The 20,518-nt window shown below is 47.2% G+C and overlaps 1 protein-coding gene across 1 annotated transcript in view; it reads right to left on the reverse strand.

Annotated features, from left to right (window-relative positions):
- Positions 1-20,518, reverse strand: part of LOC125922484 (ankyrin-1-like) — a 72,041-nt gene that overhangs the window by 3,739 nt on the left and 47,784 nt on the right. The window contains exons 3-9 of the mRNA XM_049630077.1: positions 11,188-11,286; positions 6,652-6,750; positions 5,468-5,566; positions 4,337-4,522; positions 3,183-3,281; positions 2,387-2,485; positions 1,994-2,092 (exon numbers count right to left, since the gene is read on the reverse strand). Of these exons, the coding sequence (XP_049486034.1) occupies positions 1,994-2,092; positions 2,387-2,485; positions 3,183-3,281; positions 4,337-4,522; positions 5,468-5,566; positions 6,652-6,750; positions 11,188-11,286 (780 nt within the window). The remainder of the gene's footprint in view (positions 1-1,993; positions 2,093-2,386; positions 2,486-3,182; positions 3,282-4,336; positions 4,523-5,467; positions 5,567-6,651; positions 6,751-11,187; positions 11,287-20,518) is intronic.

Consider the following 20,518-nt stretch of genomic DNA (forward strand, 5'->3'; position numbering starts at 1 on the left):
AAGAAAAGAAAAGAAAAGAAAAGAAAAGAAAAGAAAAGAAAAGAAAAATCCACATGTTGAAGTCCTAACCCCAGGAGCTCAGAACATGATCTTATTTGGAAATTGGGTCATTGCAGATGTAGTTAGTTAAGATGAGGTCGTTAGTGTGGGCCCTGATCCAGTATGACTGGTGTCCTCCTAAAAGGGGGAAATTTGCACACAGCCCCTCACACAGAGAGAGAATGCCTCTGAAGGCAGAGGTCAGGGCAATGCATCTACAAGCCAAGGAATGCCAAAGACTGTGAGCAACCACGGGAAACCAGGAGACAGGCCTGGAACAGATTCCCCTTCACAGCTCCCAAAGGTACCAGCCCTGCTGACACTGATCTCAGATTTCCAGCCTCCAGAACTGTCAGGCGATGGGCCTCTGTTGTTCAGGCCACCTAGCGTGTGGCACTTTGTGACAGCAAACCAACACAGCTCGTTGCCACTTAGTGAGTTTTACGGAGGTCCTAACTTATTTCCCAGTTGAAGAGTCGGAAGTTCTCAGTGAAGAATTTTCATGACTGCCTTTTTAAGCCCCATCCCCATAATCTGGGTAATATAAAATCATTACCAACTTAGGAACCTTTATGTAAGTTTAAGCACAGGACCCCTGTGGGAAAACGCTGAGAATTTCCTGATCTGACAACAGAAGGTAGCAGTTCTACCTTCACTTATCCGAGGATTTTTACTTTTATATTATCTCATGTGATCATCCCAACGACTCTAGAGACGGGTAGAGCTCTACAGATGAGGAAACAGAGGCAGAGACAGAGTAAGGGACACACTCAAAGTCACACAGCAACTCAGCCGTGGATGGAGGTTTAAACGAGAAATAAACTGGCTTAGGAGAGGATACATCCTGCCTCACCCCCAGCCCCCGACCAATCACACACGGACACACACAAAGCCAGCTTGGTGCTGTGAGTCATGACCCAAATTACAGGTAGCTGTGTAGAAAGACTCCCATGATGATCTGTCACGGAACGGACGGCTTTCATGGTTATGGGCTATCTGCAACTGCCCACACAAGACCTCTGGGGAGGCTGTGAATGGGCCTGGTTTCTCCCTTGTTCTATTCTCACACCCTTCCAAATTCACCCCAACGAAGTGGGCAGAAGGCCTAGGGGAGGTGTAAGCAGTACGAGGCGGTCTGACAGCTTTAGCCCCAGGAAGACTCAGGAGCTGAAGGAGGGGCCTTTGCTCTGGCCCTTCATGGACCTTGAGAGGAGCTATTCTGTTTTCTTTTTTAACTTCACTTCAGTCTGGCCCAGGCTCTAAAGACTTCTTGGGGTGCTTAGAGTCTGTCTTTTCTTGGAGCCAAGATAAAAGACACAAGGGTTAATCTAGAGCTGTAGCAGGCAAATGACAGTCCGTGGGTCAAATCTGGTCTGCTGCCTGTCTTTGTAAATAAAGTTTTATTGGAACATGACTGCTAGTTTGCATATTATCCATGGCTGCTTTCCTACAACAATGGCGGAGTGGAATCATTGCAACAGAGATCATGGCTTGCAAAGTCTATCTGGCCCTTTAGGGAAAAAGTTTGCCGTGCCTGAGATAGATAATAGTTAGAGCTATACTGGGGCTCCTGGGTGGCTCAGTCACTTAAGCGTCCGATTCTTGATTTCGGCTCAGGTTATGATCTCAACAGTTGTGAGTTCCACCCCCACATTGGGCTCTGTGCTGGTGATGTGGAGCGTGCTTGGGATTCCCTCTGTCTTTCCCCCCTGCCCCTCCCTGGCTCATGCTTTCTCTCTCAAAAATAAAATCAAATAAACATTAAAAAAATAATTAGAGCTATACTGAGTGTCTCCTGTGTGACAGGCATCAGGGTACACATCACACATCACTGGTTCTGCGAGTAGTATTAGCATCTCTGTTTTTCAGAAGTGGGATTTGATCCTGGGTCCCCCTGACCTGGACCCCTGGGGAAAAGATGTTCCTCACAGGAGGGAAGCAGGGAAGCACAAACCTTGGTTTTAGCTTGGATGGGTGCCCCGTGGTCCAGCAGGATCTCTGAGATTCGCACGTGCCCATTCCGAGCTGCACAGTGGAGAGGTGTCAATTCATCCTTTAAAAGACAGGGTCCAAAAGAGAAAGCCCCAAAGGCACCTATCAGAGCCACTGGAGGGAAGACTGCCCGCAGTATCACTGCAGCCACAGAAGCGGGGATGCTTCCTGGAAGACCACCTCAACTTCAGCACATCTCACTATGTCTCCTGCTGCATCCTGGCTCCCACTGCGAGCTAGTCCAGGATGATGGAGGCCCATCACTAGCTGGTCCCTGAGAGCCACCACTCCAGCTGTGGCTCTGGAAGGCAGAACTCCCTCCCTGGGCCTTGCCACGGAGCTCGCTGGCACCCACCTTGGTCCTTGTTTCTATCTGGGCCCCGCGGTCTAGCAGGAGCCGCACCATGATCACGTTCCCCCTGCGGGAGGCGATGTGCAGTGGCGTGATGCCGTTCTGGAAGGGAGGAACAGGAACCAGTGAGGGTTTGGCACCTCCCCCTCCAATGCCGCTGCTATGCTCCCCACTCCCCCTGGCTCCCAGCCTCAGCCTGACAGCGGCAGCAACATAAGAGGCCACACTAAGCCTACCATTAGTCCATTTCTCACTAAGAAAGGTTTCAAAATCTATGAGGATGTGACAGCATGGTGGTTAATCTCACCAATCTGACCGAGCCATGTCTCCCAGAGTCATCGTAACAGATTGGAAGAAAGCCCTGCCCTCCAGGCTTGCCACCTCGAGAATGGGCAAACAGAAACTGATATGCAGGTGATCAGAAACCCATCCATGAGGGGCACCTGGGTGACTCAGTGGGTTAAGCGTCCGACTCTGGATTTCAGCTCAGGTCCTGATCTCACAGTTTGTGAGATCAAGCCGTGCAATGGGCTCCGTGCTGACAGTGGGGAGCTTGCCTGGGATCCTCTGTCTCTCCCCCTCTCTGCCTCTCTTTCTCTCTCAAAAATAAATAAATAAACGTTAAAAAAAAAAAAGAAACCCATCAATGAGCAGCCTCAATAAACACCAGGCAGTCCCACCCATGGTCACTTGTGCCATAAGGAGGAAATTCATGGTGTTAAAGCAAGAGGCAGAAGCCCAGAGGCCAGACAAGCCCAAACCCCTGGCCTGAGTGCGGGGGTCTGCCAGAGCACCTTACCTGTGGCGTGAAGTTGACACTGGCGCCCCTGTTGAGGAGTAGCTGGGCCACGTTGAGGTTCTCGTAGTGAGCTGCGATGTGGAGGGGGGTGAATCCCGTCTGAAGCACAACAGAGGGGGAAACAACTTGTCACAAGCCTCGCACTGTCATTTTCCATCTCAGAATCAGCACAGGGATTCTGGAAATGTTGGCAGGGCCAGAGGACCCGATGTGGAAAGATTTTGACTGATGAGAACATTTGCTGAAGGGATCAAGGAATGCTTTCTGGCAAGTCATATTCAAAGCTAGGTCCTACCTCTGAGGGACCCACGTTCTTTGTACTGTGGTTCACGTGGACAAACCATGCACTAGCATGACCTCCAACTCTGCAGGGCCCACTCACGTGAATGGTTATTTACAAAGCGATTTGAATGAATGAATGAAAAGTGCTTTGGGGTCCACGATCTGAGCTCTAGAGATTGTTTCAGCCCTCTAAAGGGGTGTTGTGACTCAGCTGCTGGCCAAAGGCAGCCCTTGGACCCTTCCGGGTCATTGTCATTATTCTGTCCTATAACCTGAGACCATGCCTAATCTGGTCAGCAGTTTTCAGACAAAACTCAGCGACCGTGGGCTGGAGGGACCGTGTGAATAGCTCAGTGCAATCCACTCCCACTGCAAGAGAAGTAATTAACTTATAGATAGTGGACCAGTAGTGCCTCAAAACATCAGACAGCTAGCTGTCCAGGCCCCTGGGGAGCCCTCCCAGTCCTCATCTCCCCATGTGGGGACACTTCCCTTCCTCCACTAGGGGCCAACCAGGAAAAGAGGGGTATAATTCTAGAACACCACCCGCTAGATTCTCAAGTTTCACTCCGGCCAGAGACCCAAGCTGCCCTGGACACTCCTCTGGATGACCTAGAGCAACAAGAACCATTCCTGCTCCACACCAAGCATATCTCTCCTGGTGTTCACCAGGGGTTTAAAGTGAGGCTGTCCACTGTAACTCCTACGGGTCCCAGCAGGAATCTGAAGGCCCTGTGGGAGCTGGTGTTCAGTGTGCATGGCTGGTACCACCTCTGGCCTCGGCTCATTCTTGGGGAGCCTCTGTAACCCATACGGCTCCGTGGTCCAGGTACTAGCCTTCTCCTGGTCCTCCTGGGCCTGGCTGCTCTCACCTTGGAAAGCACGTCCGGGTTGGGGTCATTCTGCAGAAGCACCGCAGCTGTCCGGGTGTCATCATTACGGGCTGCGATGTGCAGGGCAGGGAGGCGCACCTTGCCCTTTGTCCCGTAGTTGATGAGGTGTGCCACCACGTTTTCATGGCCCTGCTGCAGAGCCACGGCTAGAGGAGTGAAGCCGTCCTGGCCAGAGGAAAGGAGGAAAGATGCATTTGCTCTGACCGTATCTGACCACTTGCTGTCCTCAAGCCAGGACCCACGCTTTCACACCTCAGGGCTCTTGCTCATGACGGGCCCTCAGCCTGAAACGACTTTCTTACAACTCAAAGCCCTCTTCATCTGTCAAGCTCAGTTTAAATGCCACCTGGTCCCTAAAGCCTTTCTTGGCCCCACTTTCTTTCTCCGTAATCCCACAGAGCCTACAGCCACTAATTTTCCTTTGTAACTCGCTCCCAGTCTCACTGCGTGCTCTGAGGGCTTTTCACTGCCCTCTGTTTCTCTGCCTACCCTTTCTGTCACCCGATCCACTGGTGTCAGGCCAGTGCCTTCAACATGGCAGAAGATCACTCATTTATTCATTTCATGAGTATTATTAACACCTACCAAATGCTAGAAACTATGCCAGGCACTGAGGATTTGATTGTGAGCTACTGTCATTAATCCCCTCAGTTGTGTGCTAAGGGGAACAGGACCCCGTGGACTGGCAAAGCAGAATGAGAACAAAGTCATGTAATTGTTGGCTCTATCTAGTTCAATTTCATCACTTCATCAATGACAAAACTCAGGATCAGAGCTGAAATGACTCATGGTTTATGGCAGGATCCTTTCTCATTAAGGTCCAGCCTTCAGTGGTGCTTAATGTGGGAAGGACAAGCTTGACTCTGATGTCATTTCTCTGGTATGTGTCTGGGCATTCCTCAAGACCCATGACTTTGTCCCTCACTCCCTTGAAGAGCCCGATGGCACCCAGGATGAGTGCAGTGATCAGAAGGTAGAGAGTACTCTGTGACACTTTACGCGGATCGTGACTGAGGAAGCATCTTAAGCCTTGTCCCAGGAATGCACGCCCCGGCAACGTCCTGTCTCTGGAGATGTCCCACAGTGAGGCCACTTGCCCAAGGTACTTACTTCTGTGGCTACATTCTGATTAGCTCCATTTTCCAGTAAAAACTTAACCACTTCCAAGTGATTCTCTTGTGCTGCCATGTACAAGGGTGTAAAGCCTTTCTGTAAACCAAGAGAAAACATCATTAAAATTTACCCACAAAATTAGGGAGACATGCTAAAACCGGGGCAAAATCCTCATAACTGGAGGACAACTCTCTCTTCGTTGTATTTTCAGCTAGCCCACAGGGCCATGTCCCCACCAGTATCTCCTGTTGTAAAAACTCACGGACACTTTGAAACGACTTAGTTGGGGGGAAGGGGGGCATTGAGCCTGGGTGGCTCACTTAGTCAAGCAACCGACCTCGGCTCAGGTCATGATATCACGGTTCTTGATTCAAGGCCCACATCAGGCTCTGTGCTGACAGCTTGGAGCCTGGAGCCTGCTTCAGATTCTGTGTCTCCCTCTCTCTCTGCCCACACCCTGCTCATGTTCTGTCTGTCTGTCTGTCTGTCTCTCTCTCTCTCTCAAAAATAAACATTTATGGGGTGCCTGGGTGGCTCAGTAGGCTAAGTGTCCGACTTCCGCTCAGGGCATGATCTCGAGGTTCCTGAGTTCAAGCCCTGCGTCAGGCTCTGTGCTGACAGCTCAGAGCCTGGAGCCTGCTTCCCATCCTGTGTCTTCCTCTCTCTCTGCCCCTCCCCACTCATGCTCTGTCTGTCTCTGTCTCTCAAAAATAAAAAATAAAAATGTTTTTAAAATAAACAAACATTTAAAAAATTTAAAAAAAAATAAAAAGAAATGGCTTAGCGGGACTTATTACAAAAGGGCACCAAACTGCGGGTTGACACTCTATGGAAGTCAGCCTCTTACAAACACACTCCCCCTCTATTTTCACTCCCTTCTTTGTGAACCCCCTATGTCCCATGTCCTACCCACCCCTAAACACAGTCTCTCTCCCCAAAGGAGCCATAGCTAGATATATTATTTGGCTGGTTTCACTGAACAGAGATGGGGTCCACAATGATCAACCACATCGTGCTTAGAATGCATAACAGAAGCATGAACAAATAGTAAGGGATGCCTTTGTTATTGCTTGGAGACACATTGCCAATTAAGCTATTCAGTGCACCCACTACATAACAGAAATACAGGTGGAAAAGAAGGGCAATGCCCTCTGGCCCAGGACCCGGGAGAGAGCCGTCACCTGTGACTGGGCGTTGACATTGGCGCCATAGTTGACCAGCTCCCGGACCACCTCATCCTGACCTGCGAGGGCGGCGATGTGCAGAGCTGTGTTCCCTTTCTGAAACACATGGGGAGAGGAAGCAAAGATTTCCCACCAGGCTGCCAACAATATTGTGACCATCAAAGGTAAAGTCGCTGTTAAAGGTATACTAACAAGGGTGCTGGTTGGGGTGGGGGACAGTGGGCTTTCTTTAGACCCAAAATGGGTAGACAACACACATGAGTGTGCCTGACCGATTATACACCTTGAAATGGTACTGAAAGCCCAAGGAGGAAAATTCTTGCTCTCCAAAAACAAAAGCAAAAAACAAAAAAAAAAAACACCTCACGCTAATGGATAAAAAAAACACTTCTCAACACCTAATCTGCTGCATGCAGACATAGCATTCTGTCATCGGCTGACAGACCCGTCAGCATTCCTCAGGACACACACTGAAAGATTTGCCAGGCGAGCCGGCCTCCTCAGACTTCCAGCTCCTCACATCCAGCTGTAACTCTGCAGGGTGACACAGAGCCCCCTGCTGTGAGGCCTGGAGCTCTGGGGAAGGAGGCCGGCAGGACCTGTGGACTCAGCACCCTTAACCTGGGGACAGAGGGAGGAAAGGCAAAGAGATTTAAGGGTAGCAATATGTAAAGGGGGGGTAATAAAATGAACTATATAATGCATCTAGAGAAGGGAAGAAGAATATGGAACTAAAAGGGGGGAAATAAATAGGAATGAATTCTTACTACAAAAAAACAAAAACAAAAAAAGACTATTTGACATATTAATCAGTAAAATACATATAATGAGCCAGGGCTTCTCCAGATTAGAGAGGAGACAAAAGTGAGAGAGAATAGTGCACAATTGTTTTAAAGTCAACTTTTTTGGGCACCTGGATGGCTCAGTCGGTTAAGCATTCGACTTTGGCCCAAGTCATGATCTTAGGGTTCGTGAGTTTGAGCCCCGTGTCGGGCTCTGTGCTGACAGTTCAGAGCCTGGAGCCTGCCTCAGATTCTGTCTTCCTCTCTCTCTGCCCCTTCCCTGCTCGTGTTCTGTCTCTCTCTCTCAATAAAAATAAACATTAAAAAAATTGTAAACTTTTTCAAAGCTAAAACCCTTAATAGGGACTAAGAAACCAGGCAGGTTGTGAGGAGGTGACTGGAATACTGAGGTTTCTTTGTCCGGATTCATCCCACGTATTTAATAATTGCTAGATGGGGTTCAGGTCTAGCAGGCTTCTTCTGTTCAGGATGCCGGCCTTCCTGCCAGGCTCCTTCCTGCCTCCCGGATATCCTGGGGCTGGAACACAGGCATATTCTCTGACTCACCTACGTGACCCCACTGGCCCCCCAGCTCAGTGAGTGGCAGGCAGGACAGGCCTCACCTGCCAGCTTCAGTCAAATAGGGCAGGTGGGAGAAAACAGGACCCATGTGGGCCCATCTGTCCCCCCTGCTACTTAAGGAGCAGAGACCTCAAATGAACTCGGTATTTTTGCAGTTCATATGGTATATAATTTACCTAAACTACAGAAACACTTGCTAATCCATCTCAGACAACTCAAGCCCCAACAAGTCAGGACTTCAAACTCCATCTATGCACCGGGGCCATCTGTCACTGGGAGAAAAGTGTCCTCACCCAGGCGGAACTGAGCAGCACGGACACCGAGCTCTGGGCCCCCCAGCCACCACTGTCCCAAGCACCCACAGGTGGGTGAAGAAGCCCCACTGAAAGCTCCTGGGGGCTTCAGGGGGCTCAGGTCTCTGTTTCCAAAGTGTGGCCTGTATCAGGCAGGAGTAACCTGCTTCTTGCCTCCCAAGTTGTCTTTTTGATTTCTCCTGAAGTCCCATTTGATAAACAAAAGGGTTCTTCCTCCAATATCCATCAGAGAATAAGTGCCAGAAATGAATGTATAGAGGCTAATTAATCATTTTTCATAGAAGTCCAAAGAGCTTACATTTAGAGGCCTTGGCACCTGGGTCCGACTCACTCACTGTACTAAGTGGAACATGGCTGTTGGCAACAGAACCTTCTCTAGAAATCAGGACTCAGAACTCCAAGTCTCCCTATTTAGAAGCAAGTGTGCTGTGCCCATTCATGCGTTTGTTTGTTATACACTGAGCACATGTGTGTCAGGCACCGGTCCCGGCACGGGAGTACAGAGATGATTGAGACTCGGGCTCCTTGACCTCAAGAAGCAACGTCAACTGTTTCTTTCCATCTGCCTCTTTCTGCTCGAAATCACAGTCCATCAGAGCTCTCCCCCATAGAAATGCATCGGGGGGCAGCTGGACCCGTGCGGAACCCTGGCTGTGGATCCTGGCCCATGCCACCTTCTGGATCTGGGCTGAGGGCAGCACTGATGAGGGGTAAGAGCAAAGGGGAGACCCTGGTAGCCAGACCGCTCCCCCCAACACACACACCTAGACACACGTGCACACACTGCGAACTTCAAGGCCTCTGGCCTTGGGTCAGGGGCACAGGGCAAGGAGCTGGGGCCTCTATTTTTTCTACCCCTCCCTCTGCATGAAAGAACATGGCCTGAAAGAAGCAAGAAAAATTTCTTAGCTACATCTGATCCACAAAGACCCACCTTCTCCAATTTGCAGGGAGTCCTAGAGCTCCTGGAAGGGGGGTGGGGAGGGAGGGGGCTTCACTGAAGCAGGAGCCCGGTAGATGCAAGCAGAGAGATTAGGGCTTTCTCCCTCACTACCTGCGTTGATGCTGAGCACAGGCCTCTAAGAGGCAGAGAAGGGAGGATGGGGACAGATGCTTTTGTTTTGTGCTTTAAAAACATTTAAGCACATTTAGGAAACTCTACTGGTTTTGGCTTTTTACTCTTTTCTTTTTTTAATCTTTCTCATGCTCGCAAGACCCATTATAATTCCCCAATCTGCTATGACTGTTGCTCAGCCCACGGTTTCTGCTTCACCTTTTTTCCTCCCTCTGTACAGCATTCAGGAACCACGCTGGCTTATAAAACATCTATAAATAACAAAGACACACCAAGCATTCGCTTGCAAAATAACAATCAAAGGGGGAAATGCGGAGAGTGCAAAAATGCTGAAGCGTCATGTTTGCACAGCTCTTGAGGACGCGCCAGGGGAAGAAAAGCCACCCCAGCCCACATGGAGCCTGTCAGATGGCGCACTGCTTGCAGCCAGGTATGTGAGAGCACAAGAAGGAAAAATAATTGCATCCCCTTCATCCACAAAGAAGGGTGGAAACCACTGGTACTCGTCATGGGGTTGGGGAAAAAAATGCCCCACATACATTCAGAAAGAGCAACTCAGTCTATTTTACCAGCAAGATCTTTTCACCTTCGGGAGGTGACATGAAAATTACAGAATTTTACCTCAAGGGATGATTGTCCCTTCATAATATTTTGGTAATGCACTTCACAACTACATATTATATCTCTACTTATTGTTCTTCTGGTTCTCCGCTGGAGAGGAGGCCCAATGTTTGCAGCACAGAACTGAAATCGAGGCTGGGTATAAGACCATGCTGAATACACAGCAAACAAAAAGAAAGAGGCCGGAGAGACAGAGCCAAGAGGAAAACCATGGGAAGTAACCAGGAAGGAAGAGAAGAGAACGCTGTGCTCAAGTTAGTAGAGAGAGGTGAGTTTTTTGGTTTAGTTTTGTTTTGAAATGCTGGCAACACCTTGTTCAATAAATAAACAAGGCGGATGCATGTGAGAATTAAAATTGATTTTACAACCTACAGATGCATAATTTCATGACTGTGGTTTCTGGACTTAAGTCACTGGCACTTCTAATCTATGGCTATGGGAAGAGCATGCTGGCGTGGGAGGTGTGACGTCAGCCTTGGCCAAATGCCTCCTCGGAGAAGAGAAGGCTGTTCAAGGTAATTGGTAAGGAGAGGAGGTAAGTGTGCGGCTGACCAAGGAAGACTCACTGGGGAAGGATAAATGAGAGGGGTCTGGCTCTCTTCTCTACGCCTCAATAGCAACACAGTCACCGACATTTACCGATTCCTTCCTTCGCACCAGGCATTTGACACACACGATCTCAGTTTGTTTTCATATGAATCCTGAAACCAAGTATTACAGTCCCCATTTTATAGATGAGGAAATGGAGAGTTCTCACCAACTAACTTGTTCAGAAATGGAGTGCATTGCCTCCGCTGGGAGCCGGACCCAAGGCACCTGACTGTAGAACTGCTAGAGCTCTCAGACCCTGCACTCAAGTCAAGGACCCTAAGAAAACATAAAGCCATAGCGAAAAGGGTTCTCTTTCTAGATTTATAACCTAATGATGAGAATAAAGTAAAAGCCCACTGACTTTTATGGAAACAGGGTCCTCTGCCTTTCAGGTGACTTTGGGGACGCAGAGAACTAGGAAGTGATTGGAAACACAAGAGAAATTCAGAAACACACTTGGCTTTCTCTCACGAAGGGCTGGTTTCCATGTCAGGGTCTGGAATGATACACGAGGGACCTGAACACTTGAATTATCAATGAAAAGCTCCCCGTTCCCTAAGAGACGTACCTTGGTTGTCGTTTCTAGGATGATTTCTTTGTGCAGAAGTTCAACCACCATCTTCACATGGCCTTCTTTAGAGGCCAGGTGCAAGCCGTTCAGCCCATTCTGTAAAGAGCAGAGAGGCAGGAAGAGTGTGGTTAGGAGACTATGCATTCTGTTCCAGACACCCCTTCCCTGTGAAGAGATGTGTGAAGAGCCAGACGGGAAGAACAGGGGGGGCCCTGAGCGGGGCCGGCCCAGCCTCTCCGGGCACTTTTCTATAGAAGCATCAGATGACAGAACAACAGGGCAAGAGCGAGACCACCACTCCCCAGATTCATATCCATATTAAGTGTGGAGACGCTCTCACAGAGCCAGTGGGTGACCTTACTTGGAAGTTTAGATCTTGGCCAGGCTTTAGGCAATCACTTCCTTGAAGTGATATAGCTTCAACTCCCAATGCAGCTAATTTTCATGGCAGCAATCAGTAAAGGCAAAGAGGCAACACCAGTACATCCTAGACATTTGTAAGGATAGACACATATTTGGTAGAATAACAAACTCTGAAATGAGGTCTTCTGAGAACTAAATACTGCCAGTCACCCAGCTAGAAGATTTCGACATCAGAATCAGTAAAATAGCCCCATGGCCACCTTGCCATTTCAAATGTGGCCAAAGCTGGTCTGACAGTTCAATTGCAGGGGGAAAAAAAAAATAAAAGAACCAACACTGTCCATGCCCAATCGTCCATCCACGGAAGCAGATCTCTCACCAACCACAGAAAGTTTACGCTGTACTTGGTGAGGTTTGAGAGAAAGCTGCCTAGCTCAGGTTTTACTTTGTATTCTTGCACGTCCTGTCTTCCGATCCTTGCACTTGGATGCCTGAGTACTTTTTGGCAAAAGCTGACTTCAAAGAGCGCTACTTAGAACCACAAATAATTCTGACAATATGATGGAACTCATTTCACTTCTGGTGATGAGCAGATCTTGGCTCCATATGGAAAATGATGTTAGTCAATCAGCACTCCCCATGCCCTACTTTTGTGTTCTCTTTCTCTCTTCCTCCTTGTCCACCCGCAACCCCTCCCTCTTGTCCCATTCCTTCCTATCTCCTGTTTCAGTCAACTCTGTTCTAGCATGTTCCCTTTCAGGGGATGCCCCAGAGCCACTGCAGACTTTAGCTAATAAAAAAAGACCCTTGCCACCGTGATGGAGACACTTGGCCCCTGAAGGTGTGACTTCTCCCCAAACACCTCTACAGCTCCACCATGGGTCTCCAAAACCCCCACTCTCCCTGTGTGTCAGGGCATCCAGGACCAGCGAATGTTCACGGAAAAGACACAGCTGCTCACGTTAGCACCAGAGTCCCCGCAGTCAGTATCAGGAGATTCCAATCAAAAATACAAATATCCCATCTGGGAGTGGTAGCACATTAATCCTTAACAGGTGAGTTCTGTTGGCGTTGCTCAAACCAGCAGAAGCAGTAGGCAGAAATACTGGAATAATGAGACATAAGACAGGTATCTCATGATGGGAGAATGGAAGGTATCTAAAACTTTACATCAGAGCCTTGAACAGGGAAAATACAACAGGTACCCGAGGCCTCAGAAAAAAAAGAGAAAGTGGGCTCCAAAGGGAACTTTGCCTAATCTCCATTCAATCAGGCCCTCCCCGCACCCCAGACATGCAGAGCAAAGTAGGCCAAATCTTTGCACGTTAGCACTGCCAGCCTTGGCAAGCTGTGTGTGTGGGTGGGGGGTGATGGGAGGGCCCTTTCACGCAACATTTCCCCATGCAAATGCCTAGAAATCACCATTGGATGCTTTCCTCTTGCAGATTTTGTACACCATTAAATGCAGAGTCCAGAGTAGTGTTAATTATTCACACCCCGGTGTGAATGGGCTTATCAGATAAAGACTGGGTCCCAGTCAGTTTTGATAACAGAAAGGGAGAAAGCAATCTGTTAGAACAGGAACCTGGGGGAGGGAGAAGAACACTGGGTGGCAGTAAACCAGTTCCCCTCAAATCAATGTACAAAACACAAATTCACTAAAAAGCAATTCGTCCAGTGACTGGGGCTCTGGAAGCCTGGAGCCACGCCCTTCAGCTCTGTGTCCTCAGCTCTGCCCTGGGGCAGGTCTGCACCCTCCTCCCTCCCAGAGCACTGGGGTCTGCAATCCCCTCCCAAAAACCCAGCAGTGTCTGGAAGGTTCCCTGAGTGATCACTCGGGAACCGTGATGGTGTTTGCGGCTGTGGGAATCTCAGCAGCTGCTGCAGTCAGCTTTCCTCAGGGGACTCAGCTGTGGCAGCAGCCAGGGTAGCACGGTGCTGATCGCTGTGGTTTTAGTGCTGACTTGGGCAGTAAAGTACCTTTCCGTGAGCATTCATTGATCCTGAACACCTCAAAGCTGGGAAGTTGGCAAGTCTACAAGGAAAACACGTAAGTTTACTGCTAATGCTCTGGGGTGGCTGTCCCTGCCCTTTGGACCCAGTGTCAGGATCGCAATCCAGAGAGATTCTAGAAGTACTGTCTGCCCGGGGAATGCTGGAGTGGAAAAGGATGTCAGAGATCCCCGAATGCTGAGGAAATCAAGGTCCAGAGTAGTCAAATGACTAGCTAGAGTCACACAACCTTTCTAGGGCATAGCCACATATAGAACAAATCTGGATTCCTCCCTTGCCCCCACCACCAAAAAGGGATTTGGGTTTTGTTTTGTTCTTTTTGCCCCTAGGAACTAGTATGTTTCTTTTTATCAGATGATAAAGTACATTTCTCCTTTTTAAAAAAAATTTTGTTTATTTTGAGAGAGAGAGAAAGAGCATGAGCAGGGGAGGGGCAGAGAGAGAAAGAATCCCAAGCAGGCTCCATACTGTCAGCACAGAACCCAGTGTGGGGCTCAATCCCATGAACCATGAGATCATAACCTGAGCCAAAATCAAGAGCAGGACACTTAACAGCTGTCCCCATTTCCCCCTTTTTTTTTGATTACCGGGCAGCTTAGAGCTAATAGTCACAATCACCCATAAGGGTCTGGTCATGACCACTATATTTTGATATCCAGGATTTTATTCATTGCCCTGGTCCATACAAAGTCCCTCTGCTTCCCTCCCTGCATCATAGCCTCCCCCCCTCCAAAAGCTACACTCTTGGCAGAAGGTGACCACATAAAAGGGATCATCTGAATAGATCTGTATCTTGAATTGGTTTACTTAGATTCTACCCCAGATCCTGGTTCGATGTTCTCTTTCTTCTTTATGGCTTTGTAGCTTTCTGACTCTATTTTTACTTTGTTTGTTTGCTTTCAACATAATCACCCTAAGTTATGTCCAAGTCTATCATTGTGGTGATCTGAACTCAAAGCCCTCATCAGAGCCACAGAACCTAGCCCCACTTGGCCTAGCTGTCATGTGCAAGGTGCCTACGGCATGCACATATGATGTGCAAGAAGGCCCAGCATTGATCGCAGAACAAGATCACATATGGAACATGGCTGGACCAAACATTTGTCTCAACTACACATAAGAGTCACGGCAGTTACCTAATGCAAGCATTGACTTAATCCAATTGGGAAAAATTTACTGGGAACCTATTCTGTACCTGGCACCACACTAGAGATGAATAAGACACAGACACTTATCCTTGAAGATCTCAGTTTACTAGAGGAAATAGATGCCTAAAAAATAAATGCAAAATAATGTGAAAATGCCCCAAACGGCAGGCATGAGATTAGAAGTAGCGCAGAGGAGAAAGGAGTTGCTCTGCCGAGAGGGTCATGAAGCCTTCCCAAAGGCCTTTGCAAGGCAGCCTGTGCACAGGCAGGGTGACAAGTTCATTGACAATGGCAAGATGAGAAGCTGTCTCTGAATTTAAATTTTAAACACAGGAGCTAACATTTTAGAGACTATGCTCCCAGCCCTTCTCATCAAGCGCCTTCCTCCATCTTCCAGGAAGCACTGAATTCAAGAGATGCACAAACACCCAGACCCACAGAGGCAAGCTTTCTCCAGCAACTGGCCTTAGCAGGTGGATAGCTGGTCACCATCTAGCAGCTGAAGTCACTGAATGCCTGAAAACTAAATTATGGCACATAAACACTAAGGAATTGTACAACTGTCTTATTAAATACATTACTAGCCAATATAGGAGATCAATTCCAGTATTTCAAAAGAGTGTTTCCTGGATAAATACTATATTTAACACTTTTTTTTCTTTTTTTTTTTTTAGCTTTATTTATTTTGATAGAGAGCTCATGCAAGTGGGGAGGGCAGAGAGAGAGGGAAAGAGAGAATCCCAAGCAGACTCTGTGCTGTCAGTACACACCCTGACTCAGGTTTGAACCCACAAACTGTGAGATCATGACCTGAGCCTAAATCAAGAGTCGGATGCTTAGCTGACTGAGTCGCCAGGCACCTCAACACACTCTTTTTCTTTAAAGAGATTTATTTTTATTGCTCAAATGCAAAAGGGGTAGGGGTACAAATTATGTGAGCTATTTGTTCGTAGCTATAACTATGGATAGAGATGAGCCATAATCTACCAGCTCTTCAAAACCAAGATCCATGTGTTTTATTTTAGTTACATCAAGTTTAAGTTGTTTCCTAGAAGGAAAAGGCAGGCTGCTATATCTTGCCTTGCATCTTTTCACTACTTTAGCTAACTTTCCCAGCCCCTCCTCTTGACGCAGAATGGCAGACAGACTGCTGAGGGGGATGATGGAGAAAAACGTGTATCTCATACTCCAAGTAACTGGGTGTAGAAGATAAGCAAGAAGGGGGTAGAAGAGTATGAGAATAAATGCCTCAATTAAATTAGAAGCTGGATTGCAAAAGCAATAACTTCTTGTGGCCATTAAAAAAAATTTTTTTTAATGTTTATTTATTTTTGACAGAGAAAGAGAGAGCATGAGTGGAGGAGGGGCAGAGAGAGAGGGAGACACAGAATCCAAAGCAGGCTCCAGGCTCTAAGCTGTCAGCGCAGAGCCCAACAGGGGGCTTGAACTCACAAACTGTGAGATCATGACCTGTGCCAAAGTCGGATGCTCAACCGACTGAGCCACCCAGGCGCCCCATCTTGTGGCCATTTTTGAACCACATGCCTTCCTTGGGAAAACACCAGCTTGCCATACTCCTCTTCTTAGATTCCTCCTTCTTGGTCTCCAATTACATGTACAGTCGATTAACTGAGATTCTCCCACAGCTCTTGGCTGCTCAGTTCTTTTTTTCCTTTGCCTATTCTTTTTTCTCTGTGTCTATTTTGATCATTTCTATGGACTTATCTTCAAGTTCTTTGATTCCTTCCTCATCTGTGCCCAATCTACCGACGACTCTATTAAAGAAATGCCTTACTGCCAAAAACACTGGGGCTTTTAAAATTTCTAGCATTTCATTTGATTCTTTCTTATAGTTTCCATCTCTCTAATTCCTCATCTTTTCATGAATGCTATCCACTTTCCCTACGAGATCCTTTAACACATTAATCACAGTTATTGTAAAGGCCATCTGATCATCTCTGAGTCTGGTTCTGTTTATTGCTTTGCCTCTTGACAATGGCTTTGTTTCTTTCGTGTGTGTGTGTGTGTGTGTGTTGCAATTTTTAATCGAATGCCAGACATTATGTGTAGAAAGGCAATAGAGGCTGAAGTAAATAGCATTTATGCCTCAAGTGGACCTACCTCTACTGTGAAGTTGTTAGTATGGGGTGGGGAGATCTGAGCCAATCAGTCAGAAACTGACTTAGGTCTGAGTCTTGTTACCTTCAGGGCACCACAGCCTTCAAATTCCTCTAGATGGAGGCTGCTGTCACCTTAAGCTTAGAGTAGAAGCTGGGTGTTGGAGGGATTCCTGAGTTCCTGATTTCCCTTCAGCTCTCAGCCAGCCCTGCATGCCTGCACCTCAGCTGGGGTCTCTCTCCATGCTCCTGCCCCCCTCCCAGCAATAATATGCTTGTCCTTGTCATGGGGGAGGGAGGCAGCAGGGAAGTTCTCCTTCGTCTTGACCCAGCCCCAGTCTTATAACCAATACCTCAAAAGCTCTTGCACCTGGATCTCAAAGGTAGGATTCTTGTTTTAAGTAAGTACTCTTTCCCCTCCTGTCTGTGGCAGCAAGACACACCATATCTTTATACTTGGGCTTGGGTGGGAGTCTCTTGCTCCTCCTTCAGCAGTAATAGACCTCTCTGTTCATTATTGGCACATGACAGTTACTGGGCCAGGATGATGGTCTCCTGCCCTCCCCCCAGGAGTACAGGGGTTTGGGCTCTACCTTTCCTGTGGCACCACTGGGTCTGTGATGTAGGAAATATTCTTACCTCTCCCCAGGAGCAGAGGTAGTTTGTTTCAATTCCTCCGCACAAAGAATGGATTTTTGCCCATTATCTGAAGATGAGAGGGTTTGTTTTTGCTTCACCTGAGGGAAGGTGTCTGTTCCTGCCTCTACCCCTGCCTGTCTGTTCCTGCCTCTACCTGTCTGTTCCTGCCTCTACCCCTGCCTCCAGAGCCACCTAGTGTCTCCTGTATTCCTGTGTCACCGAGGGAGACTCTCTCTGGTCTCCTGACTTTCCCCAATATTTCTCATGGGCACCCATTGGAGGCATGTGGTTCCAGACCCACTGCAGTTCACACTGACCTTTAAGAATTTGTTAACATTTGGCTTGTACAGTGCTGCTTCTTCTCCCGTACTCTGCCGCAGCTAAAATGGTGGCCCTTTCCTTGGAGGGGCTTATCCCTCTTTGGAATTCAGTTAACTTGGTTGCACAGTGTGGTCTCAGCCCTCTGATGGGCTCAGGGCAAATTACAATTTTGTAGATTATCCAGGCTTATCTCATTGTAGGAGTAGGAACAATGTTTTTTGAAGCTTTTTACATCCTACATACTCCCTTTACTAAGTCTCTAAGACTACCCGGCCCCATATGATCTCATTTCACATGGTCTTAATAGAGCAGACAACCCTTTTATGATCCTGTTTGGTAAAAAATATTCATGCCAAGCACACACACCTGGAGTTTTTCATGTGCCTTTGCTCTTTTTCAGGTAAAATGTCAACTTAGAGGATTTTTCTGAGAGGCAATCTGTCCAACAGGAGGGAGAGGAGATCTCAGCCAGGCTGTGTTTCTTTTAACATTTTTAACAAGAAGAAAAAGGGAAAAAAAAGTCACATTGAGCTTGAATGATTTAATTTGGAGTATTTTTCTTTTACCAACTGTGAGAAATTCCATTGGCAAAATACACAATTCCAGACATTTGTTCTCAGTAAATTGTTCCTCTGTTTAGCATCTCTGATTGCCCCAATTACACTAATTGATTTCTAAATGTACAAATACAGTAGACATGTCACAAGAAATTTAACTCTTATCCTGTCCAATGCAGAAGGTGGTTTCAAATAGAAAAGCTATGGGGTCCTGAGATCTTGTATCTCTTTAAAACTGCAAGAACATCTCAAAAGTGGCTGCTTACTATCCCATGTGGACACACACAACCCTTCTATCTCCTTTTCTCACAGCTGTTTGTTTTACCCACAGAGATAGCTAGACCCTGCCCCTCCAGAGCAGGCAGCCCCAAGTTGTGTCCTGAGGACTTTGAGGCCCACCTCCCCCCCACACCCCACCATGTGTTCTGAAACTTACTGTTTCAGTCCCCCATCCTCTTTCTTTGAGCCAAGCAGTGTGTTTCTAGAGGACTTAAGCTAACATGCTAATGTATAGTATCCAGGAAGCATGATTTTTTAAAAATTCATGAACACCTACTAGTTCAGCTCATCAGATTACTTAGCTACCATCCAGCCAGGCCCAGAGGCAATGGAGCGCTGGCCAGGAAAAGTTTTGATGGCGAAGGAAAGGACTGGAATCTTGGGAAGAACAAGCCAAGAGCAGTGGCAGAGAAAGGCAAGAAGTCTGAGGGCCCCAGAACAAAAAGAGAGGTAGGCGAGAGGGGCTTCTATGTAACATTGCCTTCCTGTAACACTCCACTTTACTCTTGTGGTCAGTGAGGAACTAATCAGAAGATCTTGCCCATAAGGACAAGGATGTATACGTAGAAGGTCATACACTTAGGTTTTTATACTTAATGTCCCACTGTCCTATTCAGTCTGGGTTCTCTATGATTTTGCTACATCTGTCCAGAGATTAGGATCAGACTCTATGTCACAGAAGTTTAAATCTCCAAATAACACCAAGCCTGTACTCTTTGCTCTATTATTGGTCCCCATTTGTGGAGCAAGATAACTGACATTATATATTTGCAAGTCTGCCGCCCTGAAACAGAACAGGAAATAAGAATCTAAACAGGGCTTGTGGAAAGAAAAAAGGATTGAAATCGTTGCCATTTCTACTCCAAATCCTGAGACTGACAAGAAAGCAAGTAAGGGAAGAAAGAAAGGCAGACTATGGAGACCAAAGGCAGAGACAATGAGGACCAAAAAGAGGTGGTAGAACGGGAAAGAGGGAGTGACTATTGCTATAGTCTGACTATATGAGGAAAGGAATTAAGCTGCTGGCAAAAAAAGATCACTAGAACACTATAAATTTTGATTCCTTTCCCCAAAGTTCCTGCATTAAATTTTCAGCCAAAACAGAAATGAGATCAAAAGTGAATGGGAGTTTTCTTACCTTCCCTTCTCTTCCTCTTCCCTTCCCTACCCTCCCAGCTCAGAGATGTCATTGTCTGAGGAAGCAGGGCAGTGAACCAGAAGGGTGCCTTACAGATGTGCTGATAGCAGCATGTCTGCTCTGAGAAAGAGGAGGGGGCTGCTAGAGTGATTGGAAGATTGTTACACTGAGCAAACAAGTGAACAGACTGAGGATGATGGAAATTAGTGGCAGTCATGTTCCTGACTGTCTGAAGAGATTTACAAACATGGGAAGAGGAAGGGCTAGATAGAAGTCTGAGGTGTTGGACTAAACCTAGAAGTACTGACGTGATCTCATGGATTTAAAAATATATATACATAAACAGATGCAGAACTAGATATAGATGTATAGATACAGACACATGACAACCAGTAGCAATGAGTGCATCAAGTGACCAGATTTTGGTGTCTAAATACCATCCTCCACTAAAAGGAACCTTGGAAAAATGGCTGATCCAAGGTTGGGGCAAGGGAAGTACAAAATCACCCTGGGATAAACAGGTGCCAGAAAGGAAGGACATGATGAGGACATGTTAAAGAACAAAGAAGCCAGCCTATTGAAAGCACTCCTACTGGCCTCATTTAGATTTGAACATCAAAGTAAACCATGAGAGTATCGGCATATAACCCATCAAATAAAATAGGAGCCCATGAGTATGAACAGGTATAAACAAAGAACGGAAAGAATCAGTGAGGGAGTAGGGGAGGAGGAAAAGCTTAACCTTTAGTAGAA

The sequence above is a fragment of the Panthera uncia genome, chromosome B1 (genome assembly GCF_023721935.1).
Source record: "Panthera uncia isolate 11264 chromosome B1, Puncia_PCG_1.0, whole genome shotgun sequence".
NCBI lineage: Eukaryota > Metazoa > Chordata > Mammalia > Carnivora > Felidae > Panthera > Panthera uncia.